Genomic DNA, 21272 nt, shown 5'->3' on the forward strand with positions numbered 1-21272 from the left:
CCGTTACTCATCCTCCAGGGTGACAGTTGACAGACGTGCTGTTATCTCCCCTGCGGTCCCTTTTACGCAATACCTCCTTTGTGCACTGCCAGTCCCCATCTCTCTTCAATCTTCCTGCAATGCTGAAGAATGCTTGATAACACCAGTGTCCCACTTTCACTCTCTCCCTGTTTTTCTCACAAGCACAGACATGCCCAGACGAACGTGCTCCCACACACACACGAATGCACGAACAGACTTGCACACACACGCACGCACATACGCACACATTCCAGCCATTTCCCCCCTGGCCTTCCACTATCTTTCTTCTGACCACTTCAGTGTGTGACGACATTCTCTTTGGCCCTGATCTCATTCATTCTTTCTGTCTCTCTCACTCTCTCTCACGTGCATATTACACATATCACATGCAATCCCTCTTGAAAGGTTGTAGTTCAACCCTAATAATGACAAACTGTGCAGATTGTTGGTCAGTCAACTTAATCTATTCTTCTTTATTCATTTGCGGATCAAACAAATGTAAACATGATTTGAACCTTAACAAATTGAGCCGACATGCGCAGCGTTTTACCATGAATGTGATCTCCGCGAACGTTGGCAAAATGCCTTTAAAAGCCATAATGTTGGCTGTCCAGCGCGCTGCGCTATGAATTGAATCACAGCCAAAATACTAATACAGTCCATTATAGTCCAAGTGTCCTGGACATGATCTTAACCTGGACACTATGCACCAATAGCTATTGCATTTACATGCTGTAAGTTATCCAACAATAGAAATGTAACAGCCCCTGCATGGTCAGCAACCATCAGCATTTTATAGGATAATACACACATCACATCCATGATCAGCTACACCAAGCAAAGGCCATTCACATACAGTTGCAGCATTCCTCATTTTATGCCTATGCATGTGAAGTGTAGTCAACATCTGCTTTAGATAAAGAGTTTATACATGGGTTTTCCCACCAAACAAACTGACAAGCTAGCAACATTTTTCAGGTCCCAGCCAGGGTTACAGCTCTGGCCAAGACACTGACTCTCTACCTCTCTCTCCCTTGTTCAGGGATCTCTATGTTAAATATCCATCTACTGCATTGAGGGATCTCTTTGGGATCTCTTTGGGATCTCTTTAAAGCTAAAGGCAGTTCTAGGTTCTAGGTTGGCCCTCGTGGTTCTCTGGTGGGGAACTACTGGATCTAGGTTGGCCCCCTTGTGGTTCTAAGTTGGCCTTTGTGGTTCTCTGGTGAGAAACTGCTTTATCTCCTGGTCCAGCTCCTGGTTGCGTCTCTGGGCCTCGTCGCGGCTGCGTTCTGCGTTCCTCAGCCGGATCTCCAGAGCAGACACACAGCGCTTCTCTGTATCCAGGGCTGACTGCAGCTCCGCTACTGTGGCACTCAGCTCTCTGTTCCTCTGCTGCAGGCTGCATGGGAGGGGAGAGGGAGAGAGATTGCATTTATGAATGCTGTGTTGTGTTGACGTCGTGTCCTTTCCAATAAAATAGTATTCCGCATCCTAAATGACACCCTATTCCCTATAGCCCTAGCCAAGGTAGTGCACTATATAGGGAATAGGGTGTCATTTGGGACAGAGACAGTATTCCATAATATAGACCTGGTAACGAGGTGCTCTGTGTCTCCCCGTCTGTCCTCCTGCTGTTCAACCTTACTGTCTGGTTGCTGGGCTGAAGATGAAACCCCAGCTCTACTGGCCTCTGTCTTCTTCTCAGGGGTCGCTGGCTGAGACTTCTGCTGGGGGTCCCTGCTGGGTTTGGAAGAGGTGGCTGTGATGTCATCATAGGTGACTGTGATGTCACTTTCTCTCCTGGCCGTCCCTCTGTCCTCCCAGTCCTTCTTCTGGACCTCTCCGAACAGAGAGGTACTCTGTAGGTCCAGGATCTTAAAGATGTCCTCTGAGAGAGTCTTCTCCCCCTTCTCCCCTTTCTCCTCGCTGCACTCATTGATGCGGCTCCAGCACTTTATGGCCTTCAGCTTGCCGGCCATCCCGGGGACTGGGCAGTTCAGGGTGGGCAGGGTCTGGGTGCGTTTGCGGGGGCTCCCGGACCAGGGATCCATGGCTGAGGATGAGGAGGGGGCGTGGGGCTGCTGGGGCCCTGCCTGGGGGATGGAGATGGTCACTGGATCTGGCCCCAGAGTGTCTGTGTCCTCTTCCTCCTCTGGAGACTCGGACAGAGACCCCTCACACTGCAGGGTCAGACAGAATGTGGATTTAGACCACAGAACTAAAATGAGAGAGAGATATCAATTTCTTCTCCAAAACATTCTGAAATCGAATCAAGCTTTGCTTAAAGCGTTCTTACAAACTGCAACACACATGAACATTTACAGAAGTGTAGCTATGCAATGCTTACTGATATAATAATGTATCATAATATACACTGAGTATACAAAACATGACTAACCAGTTGAATCCAGGTGAAAGCTATGATCTCTTATTGGTGTCACTTGTTAAATCCACTTCAATCAGTGTAGATGAAGGGGAGGAGACGGGTTAAAGGATTTTTAAGCCGTGAGACAATTGAGACATGGATTGTGTATGTGGGCCATTCAGAGGGTGAATGGGCAAGACACAAGATCTAAGTGCCTTTGAGCACGGCATGGTAGTAGGATCTCAGATGCACCAGTTTGTGTCAAGAACTGCAACGCTGATGGGTTTCTCACGCTCAAATTTCCCCGTGTACATCAAGACGGTGTTCCTAATGTTCGGTGTACTCAATGTATTACTCCTTTAATTGTGCATGTGTTATACCACGTTCACAGTATGAAATAAGAGAAGAACCTCTTTAAGGTTGTGTCCCAAATAGTACCCTATTCCCTTTATAGTGCACTGCTTTTGACCAGAGCCCTATGGGCTGCGTTGAAAATAACTGTGTGATGTTGTTACCTCAGCAGACTCCCAGCCCACAAAGCTGCGTGGAGCGCTGCTCTTCTTGTTGTCACTCTTCTCGGTGGGGGGTGAAGGAGCCACGTCTTTAGACGGAGGAAACAGAGCCTTATGCTGTCTGATCATCACTGTCATCAGCTTCTGGATCTGAGGAGTATCTGTGAGGAGAGACACAGCCAAGTGCACAGTCTGTTCATACAAAAGACAGATCTGGAAGGGAATGAGGATACAGAAACAATTTGTCGACATAAATGGTACTGCATCTATGCATCTTCATTTCATAAATAATCGAACTGTACAGTAAGGTCAGTTTGTCATTGCATCAAGCAGCAGCAGTATGTCAAAATAAAGGTATGACTTTCAAAGTAAAAGCATAGGCCTACTGCTGATAATGACAATTACACCCCGTTACAGCATGCACTAAAGGCCTTTTCGCACCAGGGTTGGGGTCAAAACCATTTGAATTCCAGTCAATTCAGGAAGTCCACTGAAATTCAAATTCTTTCCAATGTTTTTCAACGAGGAAATGCTGGAATTGGAATTTGGTTTACTTTCTGAATTGACTGGAATTGAAATGGACTTAACGTCAACCCGGTTTCACACTGCAATTTCTTAGCCCAGGGCTATCCTTAACATGGCTTAAGATGATCCTGACAGGCAGTGGTCTGGTCTCACCCTTCATCATAGTGATGGGGTCCTCAATCTGGGACTTGAGCAGGTTGATCCCAATGACCGTGGCCAGGTTTTCAACACTCATCTTGTTCACCTTGGAGCTCTGCTGTACTTCAAATAAGAACCTTCACAGACAGAACGTTTAGACAGCAAAGTCACACAGGGCGAGTACCAAATTATACCTTATAATGTGCCCTATTTATAGGACTTAGAATCACTCACCATGCAGATTATTATTTATTTATTTTTTATTAAACACAAAATGCTGTATGGGCAAGCTGTAGACTAATCATCACAGGGTTAGTAATCAAATTGCTTGTCAAATGTTTCAATAGAAGCTCGTTCGTCAATGGGTTCTATGATATGTCATTCAATTGAATATTCCCTACCCTGATCTGTGCTTGTGTAAGTGTAAGCTCACCTGCATATGTAGCTGAGGAGGTTGTAGTTGGTTCTAGGAAGGATGCTGATCTGCTTCTCCAGTCTCTCACGACCCTGGGTGGAAAGTGAGTTGGAATATACAAAGTTCAACTAACGCACTCTTACTCAGCAGGCCTGCATCTAGTCATTTTGGCACAGGTGATAGAAATAAAGCTAAATTACAAATGATTGTAAAAAAAAAAAAAAAAATGTCCATGAACATTTGGCTATGGTCATCATTAAAGGAAGTGACAACACTTTGATTCAGTACATACTCATTTTGGCACAGTTGACCGATGTAGAGCTAAATCACAGATTGTAGCCTAGACGACGTGTTTATTTATAAGAATATTTGGCTAACTTCTTCACTGAAGTAAATATTAGTTCCTACTGCAGCACTGTTGGGGTCCAGCATGGGGCTGCAGTCCAGGAAGTCTTGGTACTGTGTCCAAGGAACCACCGGCTCAGGCAGCTCCCGCAGGTACAGCTTGAGCAACGACGCCACTGTGTGGACATCTGTGTCACTGCAGGGCACAAAGCAGTCAGAAACAGTGCACGAGCACACCCACACACAGTCGCACGCGCACACACATGCATACACATGCACACACACACAAACAAAAACATACAGTTGTGCTGAGTGTATTTCGATTTTGTGTTGAATCCAGCTACAAATCAGTTTGTCCCCCTTTTCAACAAATTTGTCACAATAGAGAGTTCAGCGTGGGCAGAAGGTTCTTATAAAACTGTCTTTCTCTGTCTACTAGGACAGGATGTGGTGTAAGCCACAGAGCACTAACAGCAGAAAAGTGTATCAGGCATCTCTGTACTATCATCCTCACTGCATCTCTCTCATCTTACTATGCAACCTTTAGAAAAGAAGCCAACGGGATTTCAGTTTGTATTAAAAGGGCGTAATAATTGTCTGTTTGTACGTTGGCGCCCTTGAACGTTCCCTCAAACGCTCTTATGTAAGTTAGCTTAGCTTAGTTTAGCGCTGAGGCGTCTCACATTGGGAAGGAAGGTCTCTCTCCGGCGTTGAACGCGTCCCTAAACTGTTTGACTGTGTTGTCTTGTCCCGGCAGTCTGAAGATGCCTTCCTCGCTTAGTCCGTGTTCTCTGATGAACTCTGCACACTTCTGCACCAGGATGGGCACCATGTGGGAGCCGAACCGCTGCTCGTGGGTTACCGTATCACCCAGGCTCTTGCCAAATATCGCTGAGAGGGAAGGAGAGCGGTTAGAGTAAGTCACAGCCCAAACTGGAGAATCAGAGACAGGGTTTTTCAAGTTTGTGGCTAGTTCCTCATGGGTTGCGGCTTTATGTCATGGGCCCGAAGACAATTCCAAAAAGAGTCCTTGAACCAAAGTCAAGAAAATAAGTTCAGATGACTAGAGACCTGCTTTTTCCTGACCATGTGACCTGACCAGGAAAAACATATTCTGGGTCCTAGTTACAGTGGGGAGAACAAGTATTTGATACACTGACGATTTTGCAGGTTTTCCTACATACAAAGCATGTAGAGGTCTGTCATTTTTATCATAGGTACACTTCAACTGTGAGAGACGGAATCTAAAACAAAAATCCAGAAAATAACATTGTATGATTTTATAATAATTAATTTGCATTTTATTGCATGACATAAGTATTTGATCACCTACCAACCAGTAAGAATTCCGGCTCTCACAGACCTGTTAGTTTTTCTTTAAGAAGCCCTCCTGTTCTCCACTCATTACCTGTGTTAACTGCACCTGTTTGAACTCGTTACCTGTATAAAAGACACCTGTCCACACACTCAATCAAACAGACTCCAACATCTCCGCAATGGCCAAGACCAGAGAGCTGTGTAAGGACATCAGGGATAAAATTGTAGACCTGCACAAGGCTGGGATGGGCTACAGGACAATAGGCAAGCAGCTTGGTGAGAAGTCAACAACTGTTGGCGCAATTATTAGAAAATGGAAGAAGTTCAAGATGACGGTCAATCACCCTCGGTCTGGGGCTCCATGCAAGATCTCACCTCGTGGGGCATCAATGATCATGAGGAAGGTGAGGGATCAGCCCAGAACTACACGGCAGGACCTGGTCAATGACCTGAAGAGAGCTGGGACCACAGTCTCAAAGAAAACCATTAGTAACACACTACGCCGTCATGGATTAAAATCCTGCAGTGCACGCAAGGTCCCCCTGCTCAAGCCAGCGCATGTCTAGGCCCGTCTGAAGTTTGCCAATGACCATCTGGATGATCCAAAGGAGGAATGGGAGAAGGTCATGTGGTCTGATGAGACAAAAATTGAGCTTTTTGGTCTAAACTCCACTCACCGTGTTTGGAGGAAGAAGAAGGATGAGTACAACCCCAAGAACACCATCCCAACCGTGAAGCATGGAGGTGGAAACATAATTCTTTGGGGATGCTTTTCTGCAAAGGGGACAGGACGACTGCACCGTATTGAGGGGAGGATGGATGGGGCCATGTATCGCGAGATCTTGGCCAACAACCTCCTTCCCTCAGTAAGAGCATTGAAGATGGGTCGTGGCTGGGTCTTCCAGCATGACAACAACCCAAAACACACAGCCAGGGCAACTAAGGAGTGGCTCCGTAAGAAGCATCTCAAGGTCCTGGAGTGGCCTAGCCAGTCTCCAGACCTGAACCCAATAGAAAATCTTTGGAGGGAGCTGAAAGTCCGTATTGCCCAGCGACAGCCCCGAAACCTGAAGGATCTGGAGAAGGTCTGTATGGAGGAGTGGGCCAAAATCCCTGCTGCAGTGTGTGCAAACCTGGTCAAGAACTACAGGAAACGTATGATCTCTGTAATTGCAAACAAAGGTTTCTGTACCAAATATTAAGTTCTGCTTCTCTGATGTATCAAATACTTATGTCATGCAATAAAATGCAAATGAATTACTTAAAAATCATACAATGTGATTTTCTGGATTTTTGTTTTAGATTCCGTCTCTCACAGTTGAAGTGTACCTATGATACAAATTACAGACCTCTACATGCTTTGTAAGTAGGAAAACCTGCAAAATCGGCAGTGTATCAAATACTTGTTCTCCCCACTGTATATGTTTTTTTCCTGGTCAGGTCCCTTGGTCAGGGAAAACTCTTGTCCTTTAATGTGAGCAGACTATCTGTACCTCCACTAGAGGGTGATCCAACCACCCTGCGAAGCGTGCGGACCCACTCCTCCATCTCACTGTGGGAGTTGGCCATGAGGACGTACGGGTACCGCTCCCGATCACCACTGCTGCCTGGAATACAGAGAGGGTATGACTCTCCAACATACTGGGATACATCATACATAGATTGAAAGGTATATCTTTAATTCCTCTCTCAACAGAGAGACAAGAGAGAGACATGGTGAGATGGAGGGCGAGAGAGAGACATGGTGAGATGGAGGGCAAGAGAGAGACATGGTGAGATGGAGAGCAAGAGAGAGACATGGTGAGATGGAGGACAAGAGAGAGACATGGTGAGATGGAGGACAAGAGAGAGACATGGTGAGATGGAGGGCTAGAGAGAGACATGGTGAGATGGAGGACAAGAGAGAGACATGGTGAGATGGAGGGCAAGAGAGAGACATGGTGAGATGGAGGACAAGAGAGAGACATGGTGAGATGGAGGACAAGAGAGAGACATGGTGAGATGGAGGGCAAGAGAGAGACATGGTGAGATGGAGGGAACGAGAGAGAGAGAGGGGGAGAGAACACAGAGAGAGAGAGATAGAGAGAGAGAGAGAATGAGAGAGAGAGAGCAAGCGAGACAGAGACAGAGACAGAGACAGAGACAGAGACAGAGACAGAGACAGAGACAGAGACAGAGACAGAGACAGAGACAGAGTCAGAGACAAACTGAGACTGTCTTCTGCTTACGTGGTATAATCTCAAAGAGGAATTTTCCTGGATCATCTTGATTCTGTGGGAGTTCGTTGACTTTACTGAACCTCAGCTGAATTACACCCTGGGGACAGAGAGACAGACTGTCACTGACATCTTAGTAAACAACGCATACATGTCTAGGCTACAGGAAACACAGGGAAGGACTTCAATAAAGACGGAAACATGAATAACTGAATATTGACAGCAGTAGTGTTGTTTGGATGCTTAAAGGTTTTCCTAACCACATGACCAGATCAGGAAAAAGCCTAAGTTAAAGGCTATAACTAGAGCCCAGACCTATCTGCCTTCTTCTCTACCCCATCTCTCACCTGGACAGTCCCTTCCTTTTCGTCTTTATGGTAGGTCAGTGTGCTTCCTCTCAGCACAAAGTAGCGCAGCTGCCAGTTCTTTACGATGGACCTCTGCTTCTTCAGCCAGCCAGCCTTCAGAGGCCTCTCCATGGACCTCCTGGTGGAGCCGGGCGAGCCTAACCCAGGGCTGCCCTCTCCAGGCATCACACTCTTAGACCGTGCTGCCGCAGAGCGGAAACAAACAGAACAGCCGTACTGTTAAAAAGAGCCTTGTTAAGAGACACTTCACTAAACACAGCCAGGATGTCAACAAGGCTCTCAACATCCGTCAAGTCAGGTCTTCCTCTTTTATTCATCTGAACATGCATCAATCTGACTTGCAGCAGATAGAAGTGGCGGCCTGGCAGGAAACAGGCCGCCTCTGTCTGACCTGCCACGCTTCCTGTTTAAGGTGCATGCTTCTAGATTCTAGTCGTGATTGTTCAATGGTAGGAACATAGTGACCTACAAATACACTGTGCCTTCAACAATCATGCACAATAGACTACAGGGAAGGGCAACACAGGAACAATAATACAGTACATGGTCTCAACTAGGCCTAAATGTAGATAAGGTTGAGTCATTTGTCCTTTACTAACAGGCCAGCCATTGCTCAACAACATGATGACTTACTGTCTAAGTTGTCTGTGGAGGATCTCAGAAGAGAGCATGAGAGAGATAAACGGAAGAGTATGAAGAAAGGATGGAGATGGGGGTAGAGCTGTAGGCTACGTGGCACACGACAGAGAGAGAAAATCACGCATGGATTGGCACGCAGGGTGGTACTGTAGCTTGCCGGACAGATGGTGTGATTGTGATTGAGAGCGTTCGCTCACTTGTTGTGTAATTCACCGTGACCTCCCAGGCCAGATGAAAGAAGAGAAGAAGATGAGCCTGGCTATATAAACAGGAAGTGACTGCATCGACGGGAGAAACACTTTGAAGCCCCCCCCCTCCCACCTAAAACGCAGACCCTTTGGTCTGTTTTAATAGCGTCATCCCTTGAAGAGGGCCATGTCAAAGGACTCTGGACGAACCTCTGGCCCACACACAGTGAAGTATGAGACGCCACGGAAAAAAAGGAAAGACGGACACAGACCCTTGTGGAACTTTTCAACTGGACGCAGGACCTCCTAGACCCAGGAGTCCCAATGGAAGCATGAATACAATGTTCAACTTCTCAACCAAACGGAGCTTGTTGCTAGAACGCCAGCTCTTCCACGTCAGTGGGAATAGTGAGGGGTTGAAAGTGCGCGGCCGTGGCACAATCCTATTGAATGTACAAAGAGCCGGCAGAAATAGATGTAGTTCCAAATAAGGATCTCAGTTACGTGAATATTTAACCCCTAGAGACCAGTCCTAAATGGCACCCTATTCCCTATGTAGTACACTACTTTTGACCAGAGCTTTATGGAGCCTGGTCAAAAGTAGGGTACTAAATAGGGAATAGTGTTCTAACTTCAGCAGTTGAACTGACAGAACACGCTGGCCCCATTCAGTTGCGTCACTATACATATTCATTCTGTGTACATATTTCTTATCCCTATATAATGCCATTGACATGTATGGCTTTTGATCCTCTGATGAATCGAGGGTAGCCGTAGATACAAATGTGTGTACAGTGTACTGGTGTAAGGGAAATTATAGGAGTCATCAGGCCTTCTCGCACAGTCGCTCTCACACACAAACACACGAGTCTGCAGAGTCACAGCTACTGTTCTGACATTTCATCAACTTCCTGCTGAAAGTACCCAAAGGGCACAGAGAAAATTAGAAACGCCTTGCTGCCTGAAACTATAGCACTACATTTTCTTGAGATGAGGACTGGGGTTAAGTTCTCAGGGTTGTGAGTAACTGACTGGTAAAGTATACTGTGTGATAAACGAAACAATCATGGCAGTCAAGCAATCAATCAAATGTATTTATAAAGCCCTTCTTACATCAGCTGATGTCACAAAGTGCTGTACAGAAACCCAGCCAAAAACCCCAAACAGCAAGCAATGCAGGTGTAGAAGCACGGTGGCTCGGAAAAACTCCCTAGAAAGGCCGGAAAGCTAGGAAGAAACCTAGAGAGGAACCAGGCTGTGAGGGGTGGCCCTCGTAGCATAAGAAGTCACTTCTTTTCATAGAAATAATAAGAAACTTGTTTCCCAGCAATGCTGATGTGTACCTACTAAACTACATAAACCTGTTCATCATAAATAGGAGCAGTATCCACACTGTTTTACCTGACAGGTTGATGACAGCTGCAACATTCCACTAATAGTTGTGTGAAGTCATGACATTGCCATATAAGGCTATGTCGGCTATATATGTATTCACATGCACTCATGCACTGTTTTGTTAAGTTATAGGTGCACCACACCTGCTGTAATCAGGTGCATGATCCTTCTGTAAGCCATGGCCCTGGACCACAAACACAGTTTAACACAGAAATATAACCAAGTATAAGAACAACAGTCTAAATAAAACACTCTCAGTATGCCGCTGGCACACACAGTGCCACAGTCAACCTCATGTCTAGTGATGGCTGGGTTACTTTGTAAATGTAATCCGTTATAGTTACTAGTTAGTTAGCTGTCCAAAATTGTAATCAGTGATGTAACTTTTGGATTACCCAAACTCAGTAACGTAATCTGATTACTTTCTGTTATTTTGGGTTACTTTCCTTTTAAGAAGCATTGGAAGAAGACAGAAAGGATCCACCAAATGCATTTGGTGTGTCCTCATAGTAGTCTCTGACTTGTGGTCATACCCACTCAGATGGAACAAGTTTAAAGTACCAATGCAGCCGTTTTTATCTCAATATCAAATCAATTCTGGCTAACAATTAAGTACCTTAATGTGATTGTTTTAAATTAAACTTGTCAAAAAGAAACAAATGTAGCTTCTTAGGAAAGAGCAATTTCTCAAGCAAGAATTTTGCACGGACTCTGGGAGTGGTCTGAGTGGGGAGGGGGAAACTGAACATTTGCTGTTATTGGCAGAGAGGTTTAGAACTCTGGTCTAGTAGCTAATGTACTGCCTGGTGGTATCACCAGGCAAGCCAAAACTCCATCCCACCAAAACAGGCTGAAATTTTAAGCATTTTTTTCTACATTCTCACAATTTCACAGCAGTTGTTATTATTCCAACCACAAAGTGTGGAAATATAACTTTAGAAAATCCTATTTTTGACTGCCGTGGGCCGTTAAACCCACAGGTCCAGTCTCTATACCTCTTCAGAGACGCATGTAACACACATGCACTAGTGTACAATGCAACTGATGATACAACAACACATTTTCCTATTTACGCAAACGCAATGACTCCCAAGAATAGCTTCGTGTTTAGGATAACATCCAGTAACTTACCTATTCTAGATGTTTCAGCTTTGAGGGTACTGAAGTCCCAGTTCCGAGGTAGCTTGAGCGACATGATTCCTCCTTCATAGAAAAGATCAGTATCTCACTTCACAACACACTCACACACTCACGCGCACACACACACTCACATATATACACACAGCACACACACATGTATGAGGGTTTTTGCTGTAGATCTCCAGTCTGTCTGTCACACTAAAACCTTTCTGTATCTGACTTCCTACTTCCTGTATAGCTACTAATCTATCTTTTCATTTTTTTTCAACATGTCAAAACACGTTCTTTCATGTTCCCTCTACTTCCCTCTAGATACATGTTCTGCTATTCTAATACTTCACCGCACTGTAAATACTTCCCTCTCCAGGTAGGTATATCATAGCAAGTGCTCTACGATAGAAGGTTTCAAATGACGAACCATTCACTAGTGTCACTTAACCACTGGTCTCCCTTTATTCTCTCTCAGGAGGAAGTGGGTTTTGTTTCTGGGTTGCAGTCTCTTCAAGCTGTGGCAATGTCGCTTACCGGCAACATGCAGCCAACGGTATGTGTTCACAGTCATACATTTCAACTAGATTTTTTACGTCTAAAATTGTAACATTGTGGCTTGCTGGTACAGCATTGGTTATTTATTTTAGAATTTGTGCACTGATTAATATATTACAAAATTGCCCTAATGAGAACCACAGCCCAACACACTCTGAGGAAAACTATAGTCAGGGGTGAAAGTAGGCTATAGTGTTCCTGCCTCATTCAAAGGTACAGTATTCATTCTTAAAAGTCTAAGCTATTGCGGGGGGTTCCAAGCTGACATATAGAATTGTTTTAAGATGGTCATACTACAAATCATTTAGCTATCTGATTTGACATTTTAGGACCCATTTATGTATGAAAAAATATATATAAAAGGATTTGATAAAATATTGAATTTGGCCTTTACTACTGTAGCCCAGAGAAACTCATTGAATAACATATTCATTAATGGCAAAAGACAGTCAAAAAATACATAATAAGAAACACGGTTTTGAAGTTTTTGTCCTTTAACTAGGAGATATAAGAAAGCTCAGAAGAAAAAAAAATATATATATACACAGTACCAGTCAAAAGTTTGGACGCACCTACTCATTCAAGGCTTTTTCTTTATTTTTACTATTTTCTACATTGTAGAATAATAGTGAAGACATCAAAACTATGAAATAACACATATGGAATCATGTAGTAATCAAAGAAGTGTTAAGCAAATCAAAATATATTTTAGATTTTAGATTCTTCAAAGTAGCCAACCTTTGCCTTGATGACAGCTTTGCACACTCTTGGCATTCTCTCAACCAGCTTCACCTGGAATGCTATTCCAACAGTATTGAAGGAGTTCCCACATATGCTAAGTACTTGTTCGCATACCGCCCCAACAGATCCACAGATGACGCAATCTCAATCGCACTCCACACCGCCCTTTCTCACCTGGACAAAAGGAACACCTATGTGTGAATGCTGTTCATCGACTACAGCTCAGTGTTCAACACCATAGTGCCCAAGAAGCTCATCACTAAGCTAAGGACTCTGGGACTAAACACCTCCCTCTGCAACTGGATCCTGGACTTCCTGACGTGCCGACCCCCAGGTGGTAAGAGTAGGCAAAGATACGTCTGCCACGCTGATCCTTAACACTGGGGCCCCTCAGGGGTGTGTACTTAGTCCCCTCCTGTATTCCCTGTTCACCCACGACTGCGTGGTCAAACACGACTCTAACACCATCATTAAGTTTGGGGCCAAGCTTCCTGCCATCCAGGACCTATATAATAGGCAGTGTCATAAGAAAGCCCATAAAATTGTCAGAAACTCTAGTCACTGACTGTTTTCTCTGCTACCGCACAGCAAGCGGTACCGGAGCGCCAAGTCTAGGACCAAAAGGCTCCTCAACAGCTTCTACCCCCAAGCCATTAGACTACTGAACAACTCATAAAAACCGCCACCGGACAATTTACATTGACCCCAGTACACTGCTGCTACTCGCTGTTTGTTTGTTACCTATGCATAGTCACTTCGCCCCCACCTACATGTACAGATTACCTCAACTAGCCTGTACCCTTGCACACTGACTCGATACCGGTGCCCCCTGTATATAGCCTCGTTATTGTTATTCTTATTGTGTTAATTTTTATTATTATTATTTTTACTTTTTATTTTAGCCTACTTGGTAAATATTTTCTTCTTCTTGAACTTCACTGTTGGTTAAGGGCTTGTATGACTCCTTGCTGTCCCCAGTCCACCTGGCCTTGCTGCTATTCCAGTTTCAACTGTTCTGCCTGCGGTTATGGAACCGCCACCTGTCCCAGACCTGCTATTTTCAACTCTTAATGATCGGCTATGAAAAGCCAACTGAAAATTATTCATGATTATTATTTGACCATGCTTGTCACTTATGAATATTTTGAACATCTTGGCATAGTTCTGTTATAATCTCCACCCGGCACAGCCAGAAGAGGACTGGCCACCCCTCATAGCCTGGTTCCTCTCTAGGTTTCTTCCTAGGTTTTGGCCTTTCTAGGGAGTTTTTCCTAGCCACCGTGCTTCTACACCTGCATTGCTTGCTGTTTGGGGTTTTAGGCTGGGTTTCTGTACAGCACTTCGAGATATTAGCTGATGTACGAAGGGCTATATAAAATAAACTTGATTTGATTTGATTTGATTAAGTAAGCATTTCACGGTAAAGTCTACACTTGTTGTATTCGGCGCATGTGGCAAATCAAGTTTGATTTGATTTGATGGCTGCTCTTCCATCCCTCTGCGGTCCAACTCATCCCAAACCATCTCAATTGGGTTGAGGTTGGGTGATTGTAGAGGCCAGGTCATCTGATGCAGCACTCCATCACTCTCCTTCTTGGTCAAATAGCCTTTACACAGCCTGGAGGTGTGCTGGGTCATTGTCCTGTTGAAAAACAAATGATAGTCCCACTAAGTGCAAACCAGATGGGATGGTATATTGCTGCAGAATGCTGTGGTAGACATGCTGGTTAAGTGTGCCTTGAATTCTGAATAAATCACAGACAATCTCACCAGCAGAGCACCCCCACACTATCACACCTCCTCCTCCATGCTTCACGGTGGGAACCACACATGCGGAGATCATCCGTTCACATACTCTGCATCTCACAAAGACAGGGCGGTTGGAACCAAAAATCTCTAATTTGGACTCATCAGACCAAAGGACAGATTTCCACTAGTCTAATGTCCATTGCTCGTGTTTCTTGGCCCAAGCAAGTCTCTTCTTCTTATTGGTGTCCTTTAGTAGTGGTTTCTTTGCAACAATTCGACCATGAAAGCCTGATTCACGCAGTCTCCTCTGAACAGTTGATGTTGAGATGTGTCTGTTACTTGAACTCTGTGAAGCATTTATTTGCACTGCAATTTTTAAGCCTGGTAACTCTAATGAACTTATCCTCTGCAGCAGAGATAGCTCTGGGTCTTTGTTTCTTGTGGTGGTCCTCATGAGAGCCAGTTTCATAGCGCTTGATGGTTTTTGCGACTGCACTTGAAGAAAGTTTTCCGCATTGATTGATCTTCATGTCTTAAAGTAATGTTGACCTATCGTTTCTCTTTGCTTATTTGAGCTGTTTTTGCCATAATATAGACTTGGTCTTGTACCAAAGAGGGCTATCTTCTGTATACCACTCCTACCTTGTCACATCACAACTGATTGGCTCAAACGCATTAAGGAAAGAAATTCCACAAATTACATTTTAACAAGGCACACCTGTTAATTGAAATGCATTCCAGGTCACTACCTCATGAAGCTGGTTGAGAAAATGTCAAGAGTGTGCAAAGCTGTCATCAAGGCAAAGGGTGGCTACTTTGAAGAATCTCAAATCTAAAATATATTTTGATTTGTTTAACACTTTTTTGGTTACCACATGATTCATCATGTTTTTAACTGGTACCGGTTACCTTCAGAAGAGTCCCGTGACACCTGTCACCGTGTTCGTGAGAGTTTCCCCTTTCCATAGAGTGGTCATAATAGTAGTAGATAATAATATATTTTTCGGGACGTCTCATGGTCTGACAAACACTGCTCTAGCTCTGCCTCCTTTCATCACTGATGCGGAAGTGTGACATCGGTGGATGCAGTGGATTGAGACGCATCCAACGGGAAAAAAACCCCCAGATATCTCTAGCATAAACTGACGGATTTTGATGGGGAGATTATTTTATTATGTGACTTAGATTGATGCACCGACGCGTCAATCAACTCTAGAGGGCTAATAATAACTGGAACTGTTAGCAGATAAGAAAACAGGGAAGTTCAGAGGTACAGGGAAAAACACACGCACACAGATCATGCCATCTAACATGAACAGGGTATTTACTGAAAGGCAAAGCACATTTTCTGGCATTATCAAGAATGTACAACTTCAAACGATTTCCTAAATCAAATACAATTTAACACAAATCATTGCACAATATACAATAATAACAAAACATATAAATCATAAAATATCAATATCTAAAAGCGAAACAATACCCACAGTAGGGTTATATGCGATGTGTGAACAGCAAAACATAGCAGGTACAGTTAAAGTCGGAAGTTTACATACACTTAGGTTGGAGTCATTAAAACTCGTTTTTCAACCACTCCACAAATTTCTTGTTAACAAACTATAGTTTTGGCAAGTCGGTTAGGACATCTACTAAGTCATTTTTCCAATAATTGTTTACAGACAGATTATTTAACTTATAATTCACTGTATCACAATTCCAGTGGGTCAGAAGTTTACATACACTAAGTTGACTGTGCCTTTAAACAGCTTGGAAAATTCCAGAAAATTATGTCATGGCTTTAGAAGCTTCTGATAGGCTAATTGACATCATTTGAGTCAATTGGAGGTGTACCTGTGGATGTTTTTCAAGGCCTACCTTCAAACTCAGTGCTTTTTTTGCTTGACATCATAGGAAAATCAAAAGAAATCAGCCAGGACCTCAGAAAAAACAAAGTCTGGTTCATTCTTGGGAGCAATTTCCAAACGTCTGAAGGTGCCACCTTCATCTGTACAAACAATAGTACGCAAGTATAAACACCACGAGACCACGCAGCCGTCATACCGCTCAGGAAGGAGACGCGTTCTGTCTCCTAGAGATGAACGTACTTTGGTGCAAAAAGTGCAAATAAATCCCAGAACAACAGCAAATGACGCTGGAGGAAACAGGTACAAAAGTATTATATCCACAGTAAAAGTCCTATATCGACATAACCTGAAAGGCCGCTCAGCAAGGAAGAAACCACTGCTCCAAAACCACCATAAAAAAGCCAGACTACTGTTTGCAACTGCACATGGGGACAAAGATCATGCTTTTTGGAGAAATGTCCTCTGGTCTGATGAAACAAAAATAGAACTGTTTGGCCATAATGACCATCGTTATGTTTGGAGGAAAAAGGGGGAGGCTTGCAAGCCGAAGAACACCATCCAAAACGTGAAGCACGGGGGTGGCAGCATCATGTTGTGGGGGTGCTTTGCTGCAGGAGGCACTTCACAAAATAGATGGCTTCATGAGGGAGGAAAATTATGTGGATATATTGAAGCAACATCTTAAGACATCAGTCAGGAAGTTAAAGCTTGGTTGCAAATGGGTCTTCCAAATGGGCAATGAACCCAAGCATACTTCCAAAGTTGTGGCAAAATGGCTTAAGGACAGCAAAGTCAAGGTATTGGAGTGGCCATCACAAAGCCCTGACCTCAATCCCATAGAAAATGTGTGGGCAGAACTGTGCGTGTGCGAGCAAGGAGGCCTACAAACCTGACTCAGTTACACCAGCTCTGTCAGGAGGAATGGGCCAAAATTCACCCAACTTATTGTGGGAAGCTTGTGGAAGGCTACCTGAAATGTTTGACTTAAATTAAACAATTTAAAGGCAATGCTACCAAATACTAATTGAGTGTATGTAAACTTCTGACCAACTGGGAATGTGATGAAATAAATAAATAATTCACTCTACTATTATTCTGACATTTCACATTCTTAAAATAAAGTGGTAATCCTAACTGACCTAAGACAGGGAATCTTTACTAGGATTACATGTCAGGAATTGTGAAAAACTGAGTTTAAATGTATTTGGCTGAGGTGTATGTAAACTTCCGACTTCAATTGTATCCATACATTCCATAATGTCCTGGCTAGCTTGGTAAGAGTCATACACTACTAAAATAGAACTGTGTGATAGGGAATTGCACAATGATAGCCAATTACATGAGCTGCAGAAAATAGGTATGCTCAATATTATGATTAACCTATTGCTGAGGGAAATTCTCATTTATGTAAGAGCAAGTCGCTAAGGAGGAATAATGATGCCCATTTCCCCCTATAAGTAGTTTCCTTTCAACCTTCAGGAGATGGAATGCATCGAACAGCAGTGATGCAGATGGAATAATAACCTTACTGCTTTTAAGTGCAATACTGGCAGAGGCTCAAAAAATAGATCAAGGAGGACTCTCAATTAGGAAAAGCTAGTTTAGCCTTTAGCTCACTCTAGTGGCAGCTATCTGTAATACAGACATGGTACTGGCCCAGTACTGTTTGTACCACCAATGAAGTCCAAGGGAAATGTACCCCCTTCTCACTAGTTGGCTTCCGACTTTACTTCTATTAATACCTCCCTTAACTACACATCATGAGACATCGCAATAGGTTCCCTCTCTTGAGCGCATCACACAGATAACACATACTCAGTAAGAGCTTCTATAGACAGACAACAGACAATATCAGAAAATACAAGACTAGCTAATGCACCAGATACCACAGCAATAAGAGAGAAAATAGCGACATGCGTATTTGAACAAAGTCTCTCCTCTAGTCCTATATTACCTGAATATTTCTCTGAACATTAGCTAAATGTGTGAGTTATGTAAATGTACAAAACAGAAGAATATAGATAATATAATTTATAAACAGCTGGATTTGGATGATATAATAATAATATAGAAAAACAAAGGTAAGTTTAATACCAGTACACTACAGTATACAATTCACAGAATAACAATAACAGGAAAGGTAGAGAAGACTGACATAACATCAAATAATTATCACAAAAATGTATAGGAAAAAAATCATATAACATATAACATGTTTAAAGTAGGCATTTCTAGGAGTAGAGCTGCATGGTTTTTGGAGTGTATAGAGGTCTCCCTCTGTCGAGGGGCGTTCCATATCAGTGGAGACAGATGGGATGGAAGGTGAGGATGTGAAGCACAGAGACATAATGGCAGCGGAGGTGTAGAGTAATGCAGACGATTGCCCAATCCGAAACATACCTCTATGGCTTTTTAGTCACCGGATTCCCTATTATCCCTCCTTCCTGTAAGTATAGGATCCTACACGGACATTTCACAGCCTACATTTATACTTGATATTGCTTTCCTGTTACATTCACGGAATAAAATGTGCTACTTATGACTCAATCCTACATAAAACATTTTACTGACAGAAACAGAGGTACCTTTTCAATATCTTTGTAGCTAGTGATTGTTCAAGTTCAAGATGCATGAGGCTTGGCTTGATAAAATTCGACCTAGGCTACCCAAAAATAATGTGTCAGTCTACAACATGGGCCCAATCCCGAGTTACTGTACACATATGGAATCAATTAATGATCGACCGATTATACAGTAAGTCAGCATTGGGCCCTATGTGATCAGTCAGAGTGAAAGGTAATCTGTATGTGGGTCAATCACAGCCTGCAACACACCCATCTATTTAATTAAACACATCAACCCCTAATATTCATATAGATGAGCCTCGGGCCGTATTCGTAAAGCATCTCAGAGTCGGAGTGGGATCTTGTCCTCACTGTTCATATAATGTTATCCACTATGATCTTAAAGGCTAGAAATAGCTTAGATAGAACATATCTACCGCTTCTTAGACTTACTTTCAATGAGAATTACAGACCTATAACTCACATTTCGATGTGAATATGGTTGGGTCGCCCAAAAAGTTACATATTGTAGCTTTAAAGAATACAGGCCCTGGTTTCCCCACTAACACCATTCATGTCATGTCACACTCAGATTGGTCTATAGACTGGTCCTTGTAAATGAACACTTGACACCGGGTACAACCAAGGAGAAGAGTTTAACCATTTATGTTGATGTGACCACAAAAGTCCCTCGGTGATGATCTCACAATGGCATCAAGGAGGACATACATCAACAGCATCTGTAGCTTTACTGTAGCTTTACAAAATCTCTTCTTAGTTCACCTGGTGAGATTGATTATGAAATAGGTGTTACTACTGTTCTCGACCCACAGGAGGGGTGTGTAACAATGAGCACTATCTGTGAGCCTGTGTGTGCACCCCAAATGGCACCCTATTCCCTTTATAGTGCACTACTTTTGACCAGGGCCCATAGTGCTCTGGTCAAAAGCAGTACAGTATAAAGGGAATAGGCTGCCATTTGGGACACACTGCCAGTGTTTGTACTATCAGGCTGTGGTAGTGTGGTCTGAGAGGGAGCAGACTTGGCATTGCAAAAATCGTTAGCATGAAATGCTAGCAGAGTGATTATGTGACTCCATTACTGTCCCATAGCTTTGGAAACTGTACACAGCATGATCCATTCACTCCACCATCCTGGCACTTCCTATACAACACTCTATAACAGCTGAAAACAAGTGTGTGTCTGCCTCTTAGAAGATTAAAACAATTTATTTTTTAAGTATGGTGGTCATTTGTAACTATTCTTCAATTACAAAAGCTAATGTATAACATGGACGGTGTCCCATCTGACTCATTCCTATGAGAACCTCAACAGTGGCCATCGGAGCCAGAAATACATGGAGCACATAGAGAGAAAGAGACACAGTATATATACACTGAACAAAAACGCAACATGTAAAGTGTTGGTCCCATTTTTCATGAGCTGAAATAAAAGATATCAGACATGTTCCATACGCACAAAAAGCTTATTTCTCTCAAACTTTGTGCACAAATGTGTTCACATCCCTGTTAGTGATCATTTATCCACCTGACAAGTGTGGGATATCAAGAAGCTGATTAAACAGCCTGATCATTACACAGGTGCACCTTATACCGGGGACAATAAAAGGCCACTAAAATGTGGTTTTGTCAAACAACACAATGCCACAGATGTCTCAAGTTTTGAAGGAGTGTGCAATTGGCATGCTGACTGCAGGAATGTCCAACAGAGCAGTTGGCAGAGAATTGACGGTTCATTTCTGTACCATAAGCCACCTCCAACATCGTTTTAGATCATTTGGCAGTACATCCAACCGGCCTCACAACCACAGACCACGTGTAACCTCGCCAGCCCAGGACCTCCACCTGTGGGATCGTCTTTGTGTGGAAAAACACATTCTGATTGGCTAGGCCTGGCTCTGGCTCCCCAGTGGGTGGGTCCTACAGTATGCCCTCCCATGGCTGCGACCCAGCCCCAGTCATGCGGAACCCATAGACTATGGCCTAATGAATTTATTTAAATTGACTGATTTCCTTCTATGAACTGTAACTCAGTAAAATCTTTGAAATTGTTGCACTTATATTTTAGTTCAAAACACCTCTGGTGGCTGTCATCCACCATGAACTGATCTCTGATAACGGAACTTGATTGGCAAATAAATAACCATCGCTAAAACCCCAACATATCAGTCCCGCACCAAAAGGAGAATCGTTTTACATAAA

The 21272-nt window shown here is 43.4% G+C and overlaps 1 protein-coding gene across 1 annotated transcript; it reads right to left on the reverse strand.

The window, feature by feature from the left end:
• Positions 1-463: 463 nt before the first annotated feature.
• Positions 464-11801, reverse strand: LOC139576554 (rho GTPase-activating protein 25-like). The gene is made up of 11 exons (XM_071402772.1): positions 11576-11801; positions 8202-8404; positions 7867-7954; positions 7132-7245; positions 5005-5212; positions 4385-4517; positions 3995-4068; positions 3577-3698; positions 2902-3059; positions 1612-2201; positions 464-1420 (listed from the first exon to the last, which is right to left on the reverse strand). Exons 1-11 carry the CDS (start codon positions 11637-11639, stop codon positions 1219-1221), a joined length of 1956 nt encoding a protein of 651 aa, XP_071258873.1. The 5' UTR covers positions 11640-11801; the 3' UTR covers positions 464-1218.
• Positions 11802-21272: the final 9471 nt, after the last annotated feature.

This window comes from Salvelinus alpinus, chromosome 5 (genome assembly GCF_045679555.1).
Source record: "Salvelinus alpinus chromosome 5, SLU_Salpinus.1, whole genome shotgun sequence".
In the NCBI taxonomy this organism is placed as follows: domain Eukaryota; kingdom Metazoa; phylum Chordata; class Actinopteri; order Salmoniformes; family Salmonidae; genus Salvelinus; species Salvelinus alpinus.

Coding starts and splice junctions, on each gene's coding strand:
- LOC139576554 (XM_071402772.1), bottom strand. CDS start 11,639: ATGTCGCTCAAGCTACCTCGGAACTGGGACTTCAGTACCCTCAAAGCT. Junction 7,246..7,866: donor CCTCTTTGAGATTATACCAC/GTAAGCAGAAGA, acceptor TCTGTATTCCAG/GCAGCAGTGGTGATCGGGAG. Junction 4,069..4,384: donor TGGACCCCAACAGTGCTGCA/GTAGGAACTAAT, acceptor CTTTCCACCCAG/GGTCGTGAGAGACTGGAGAA.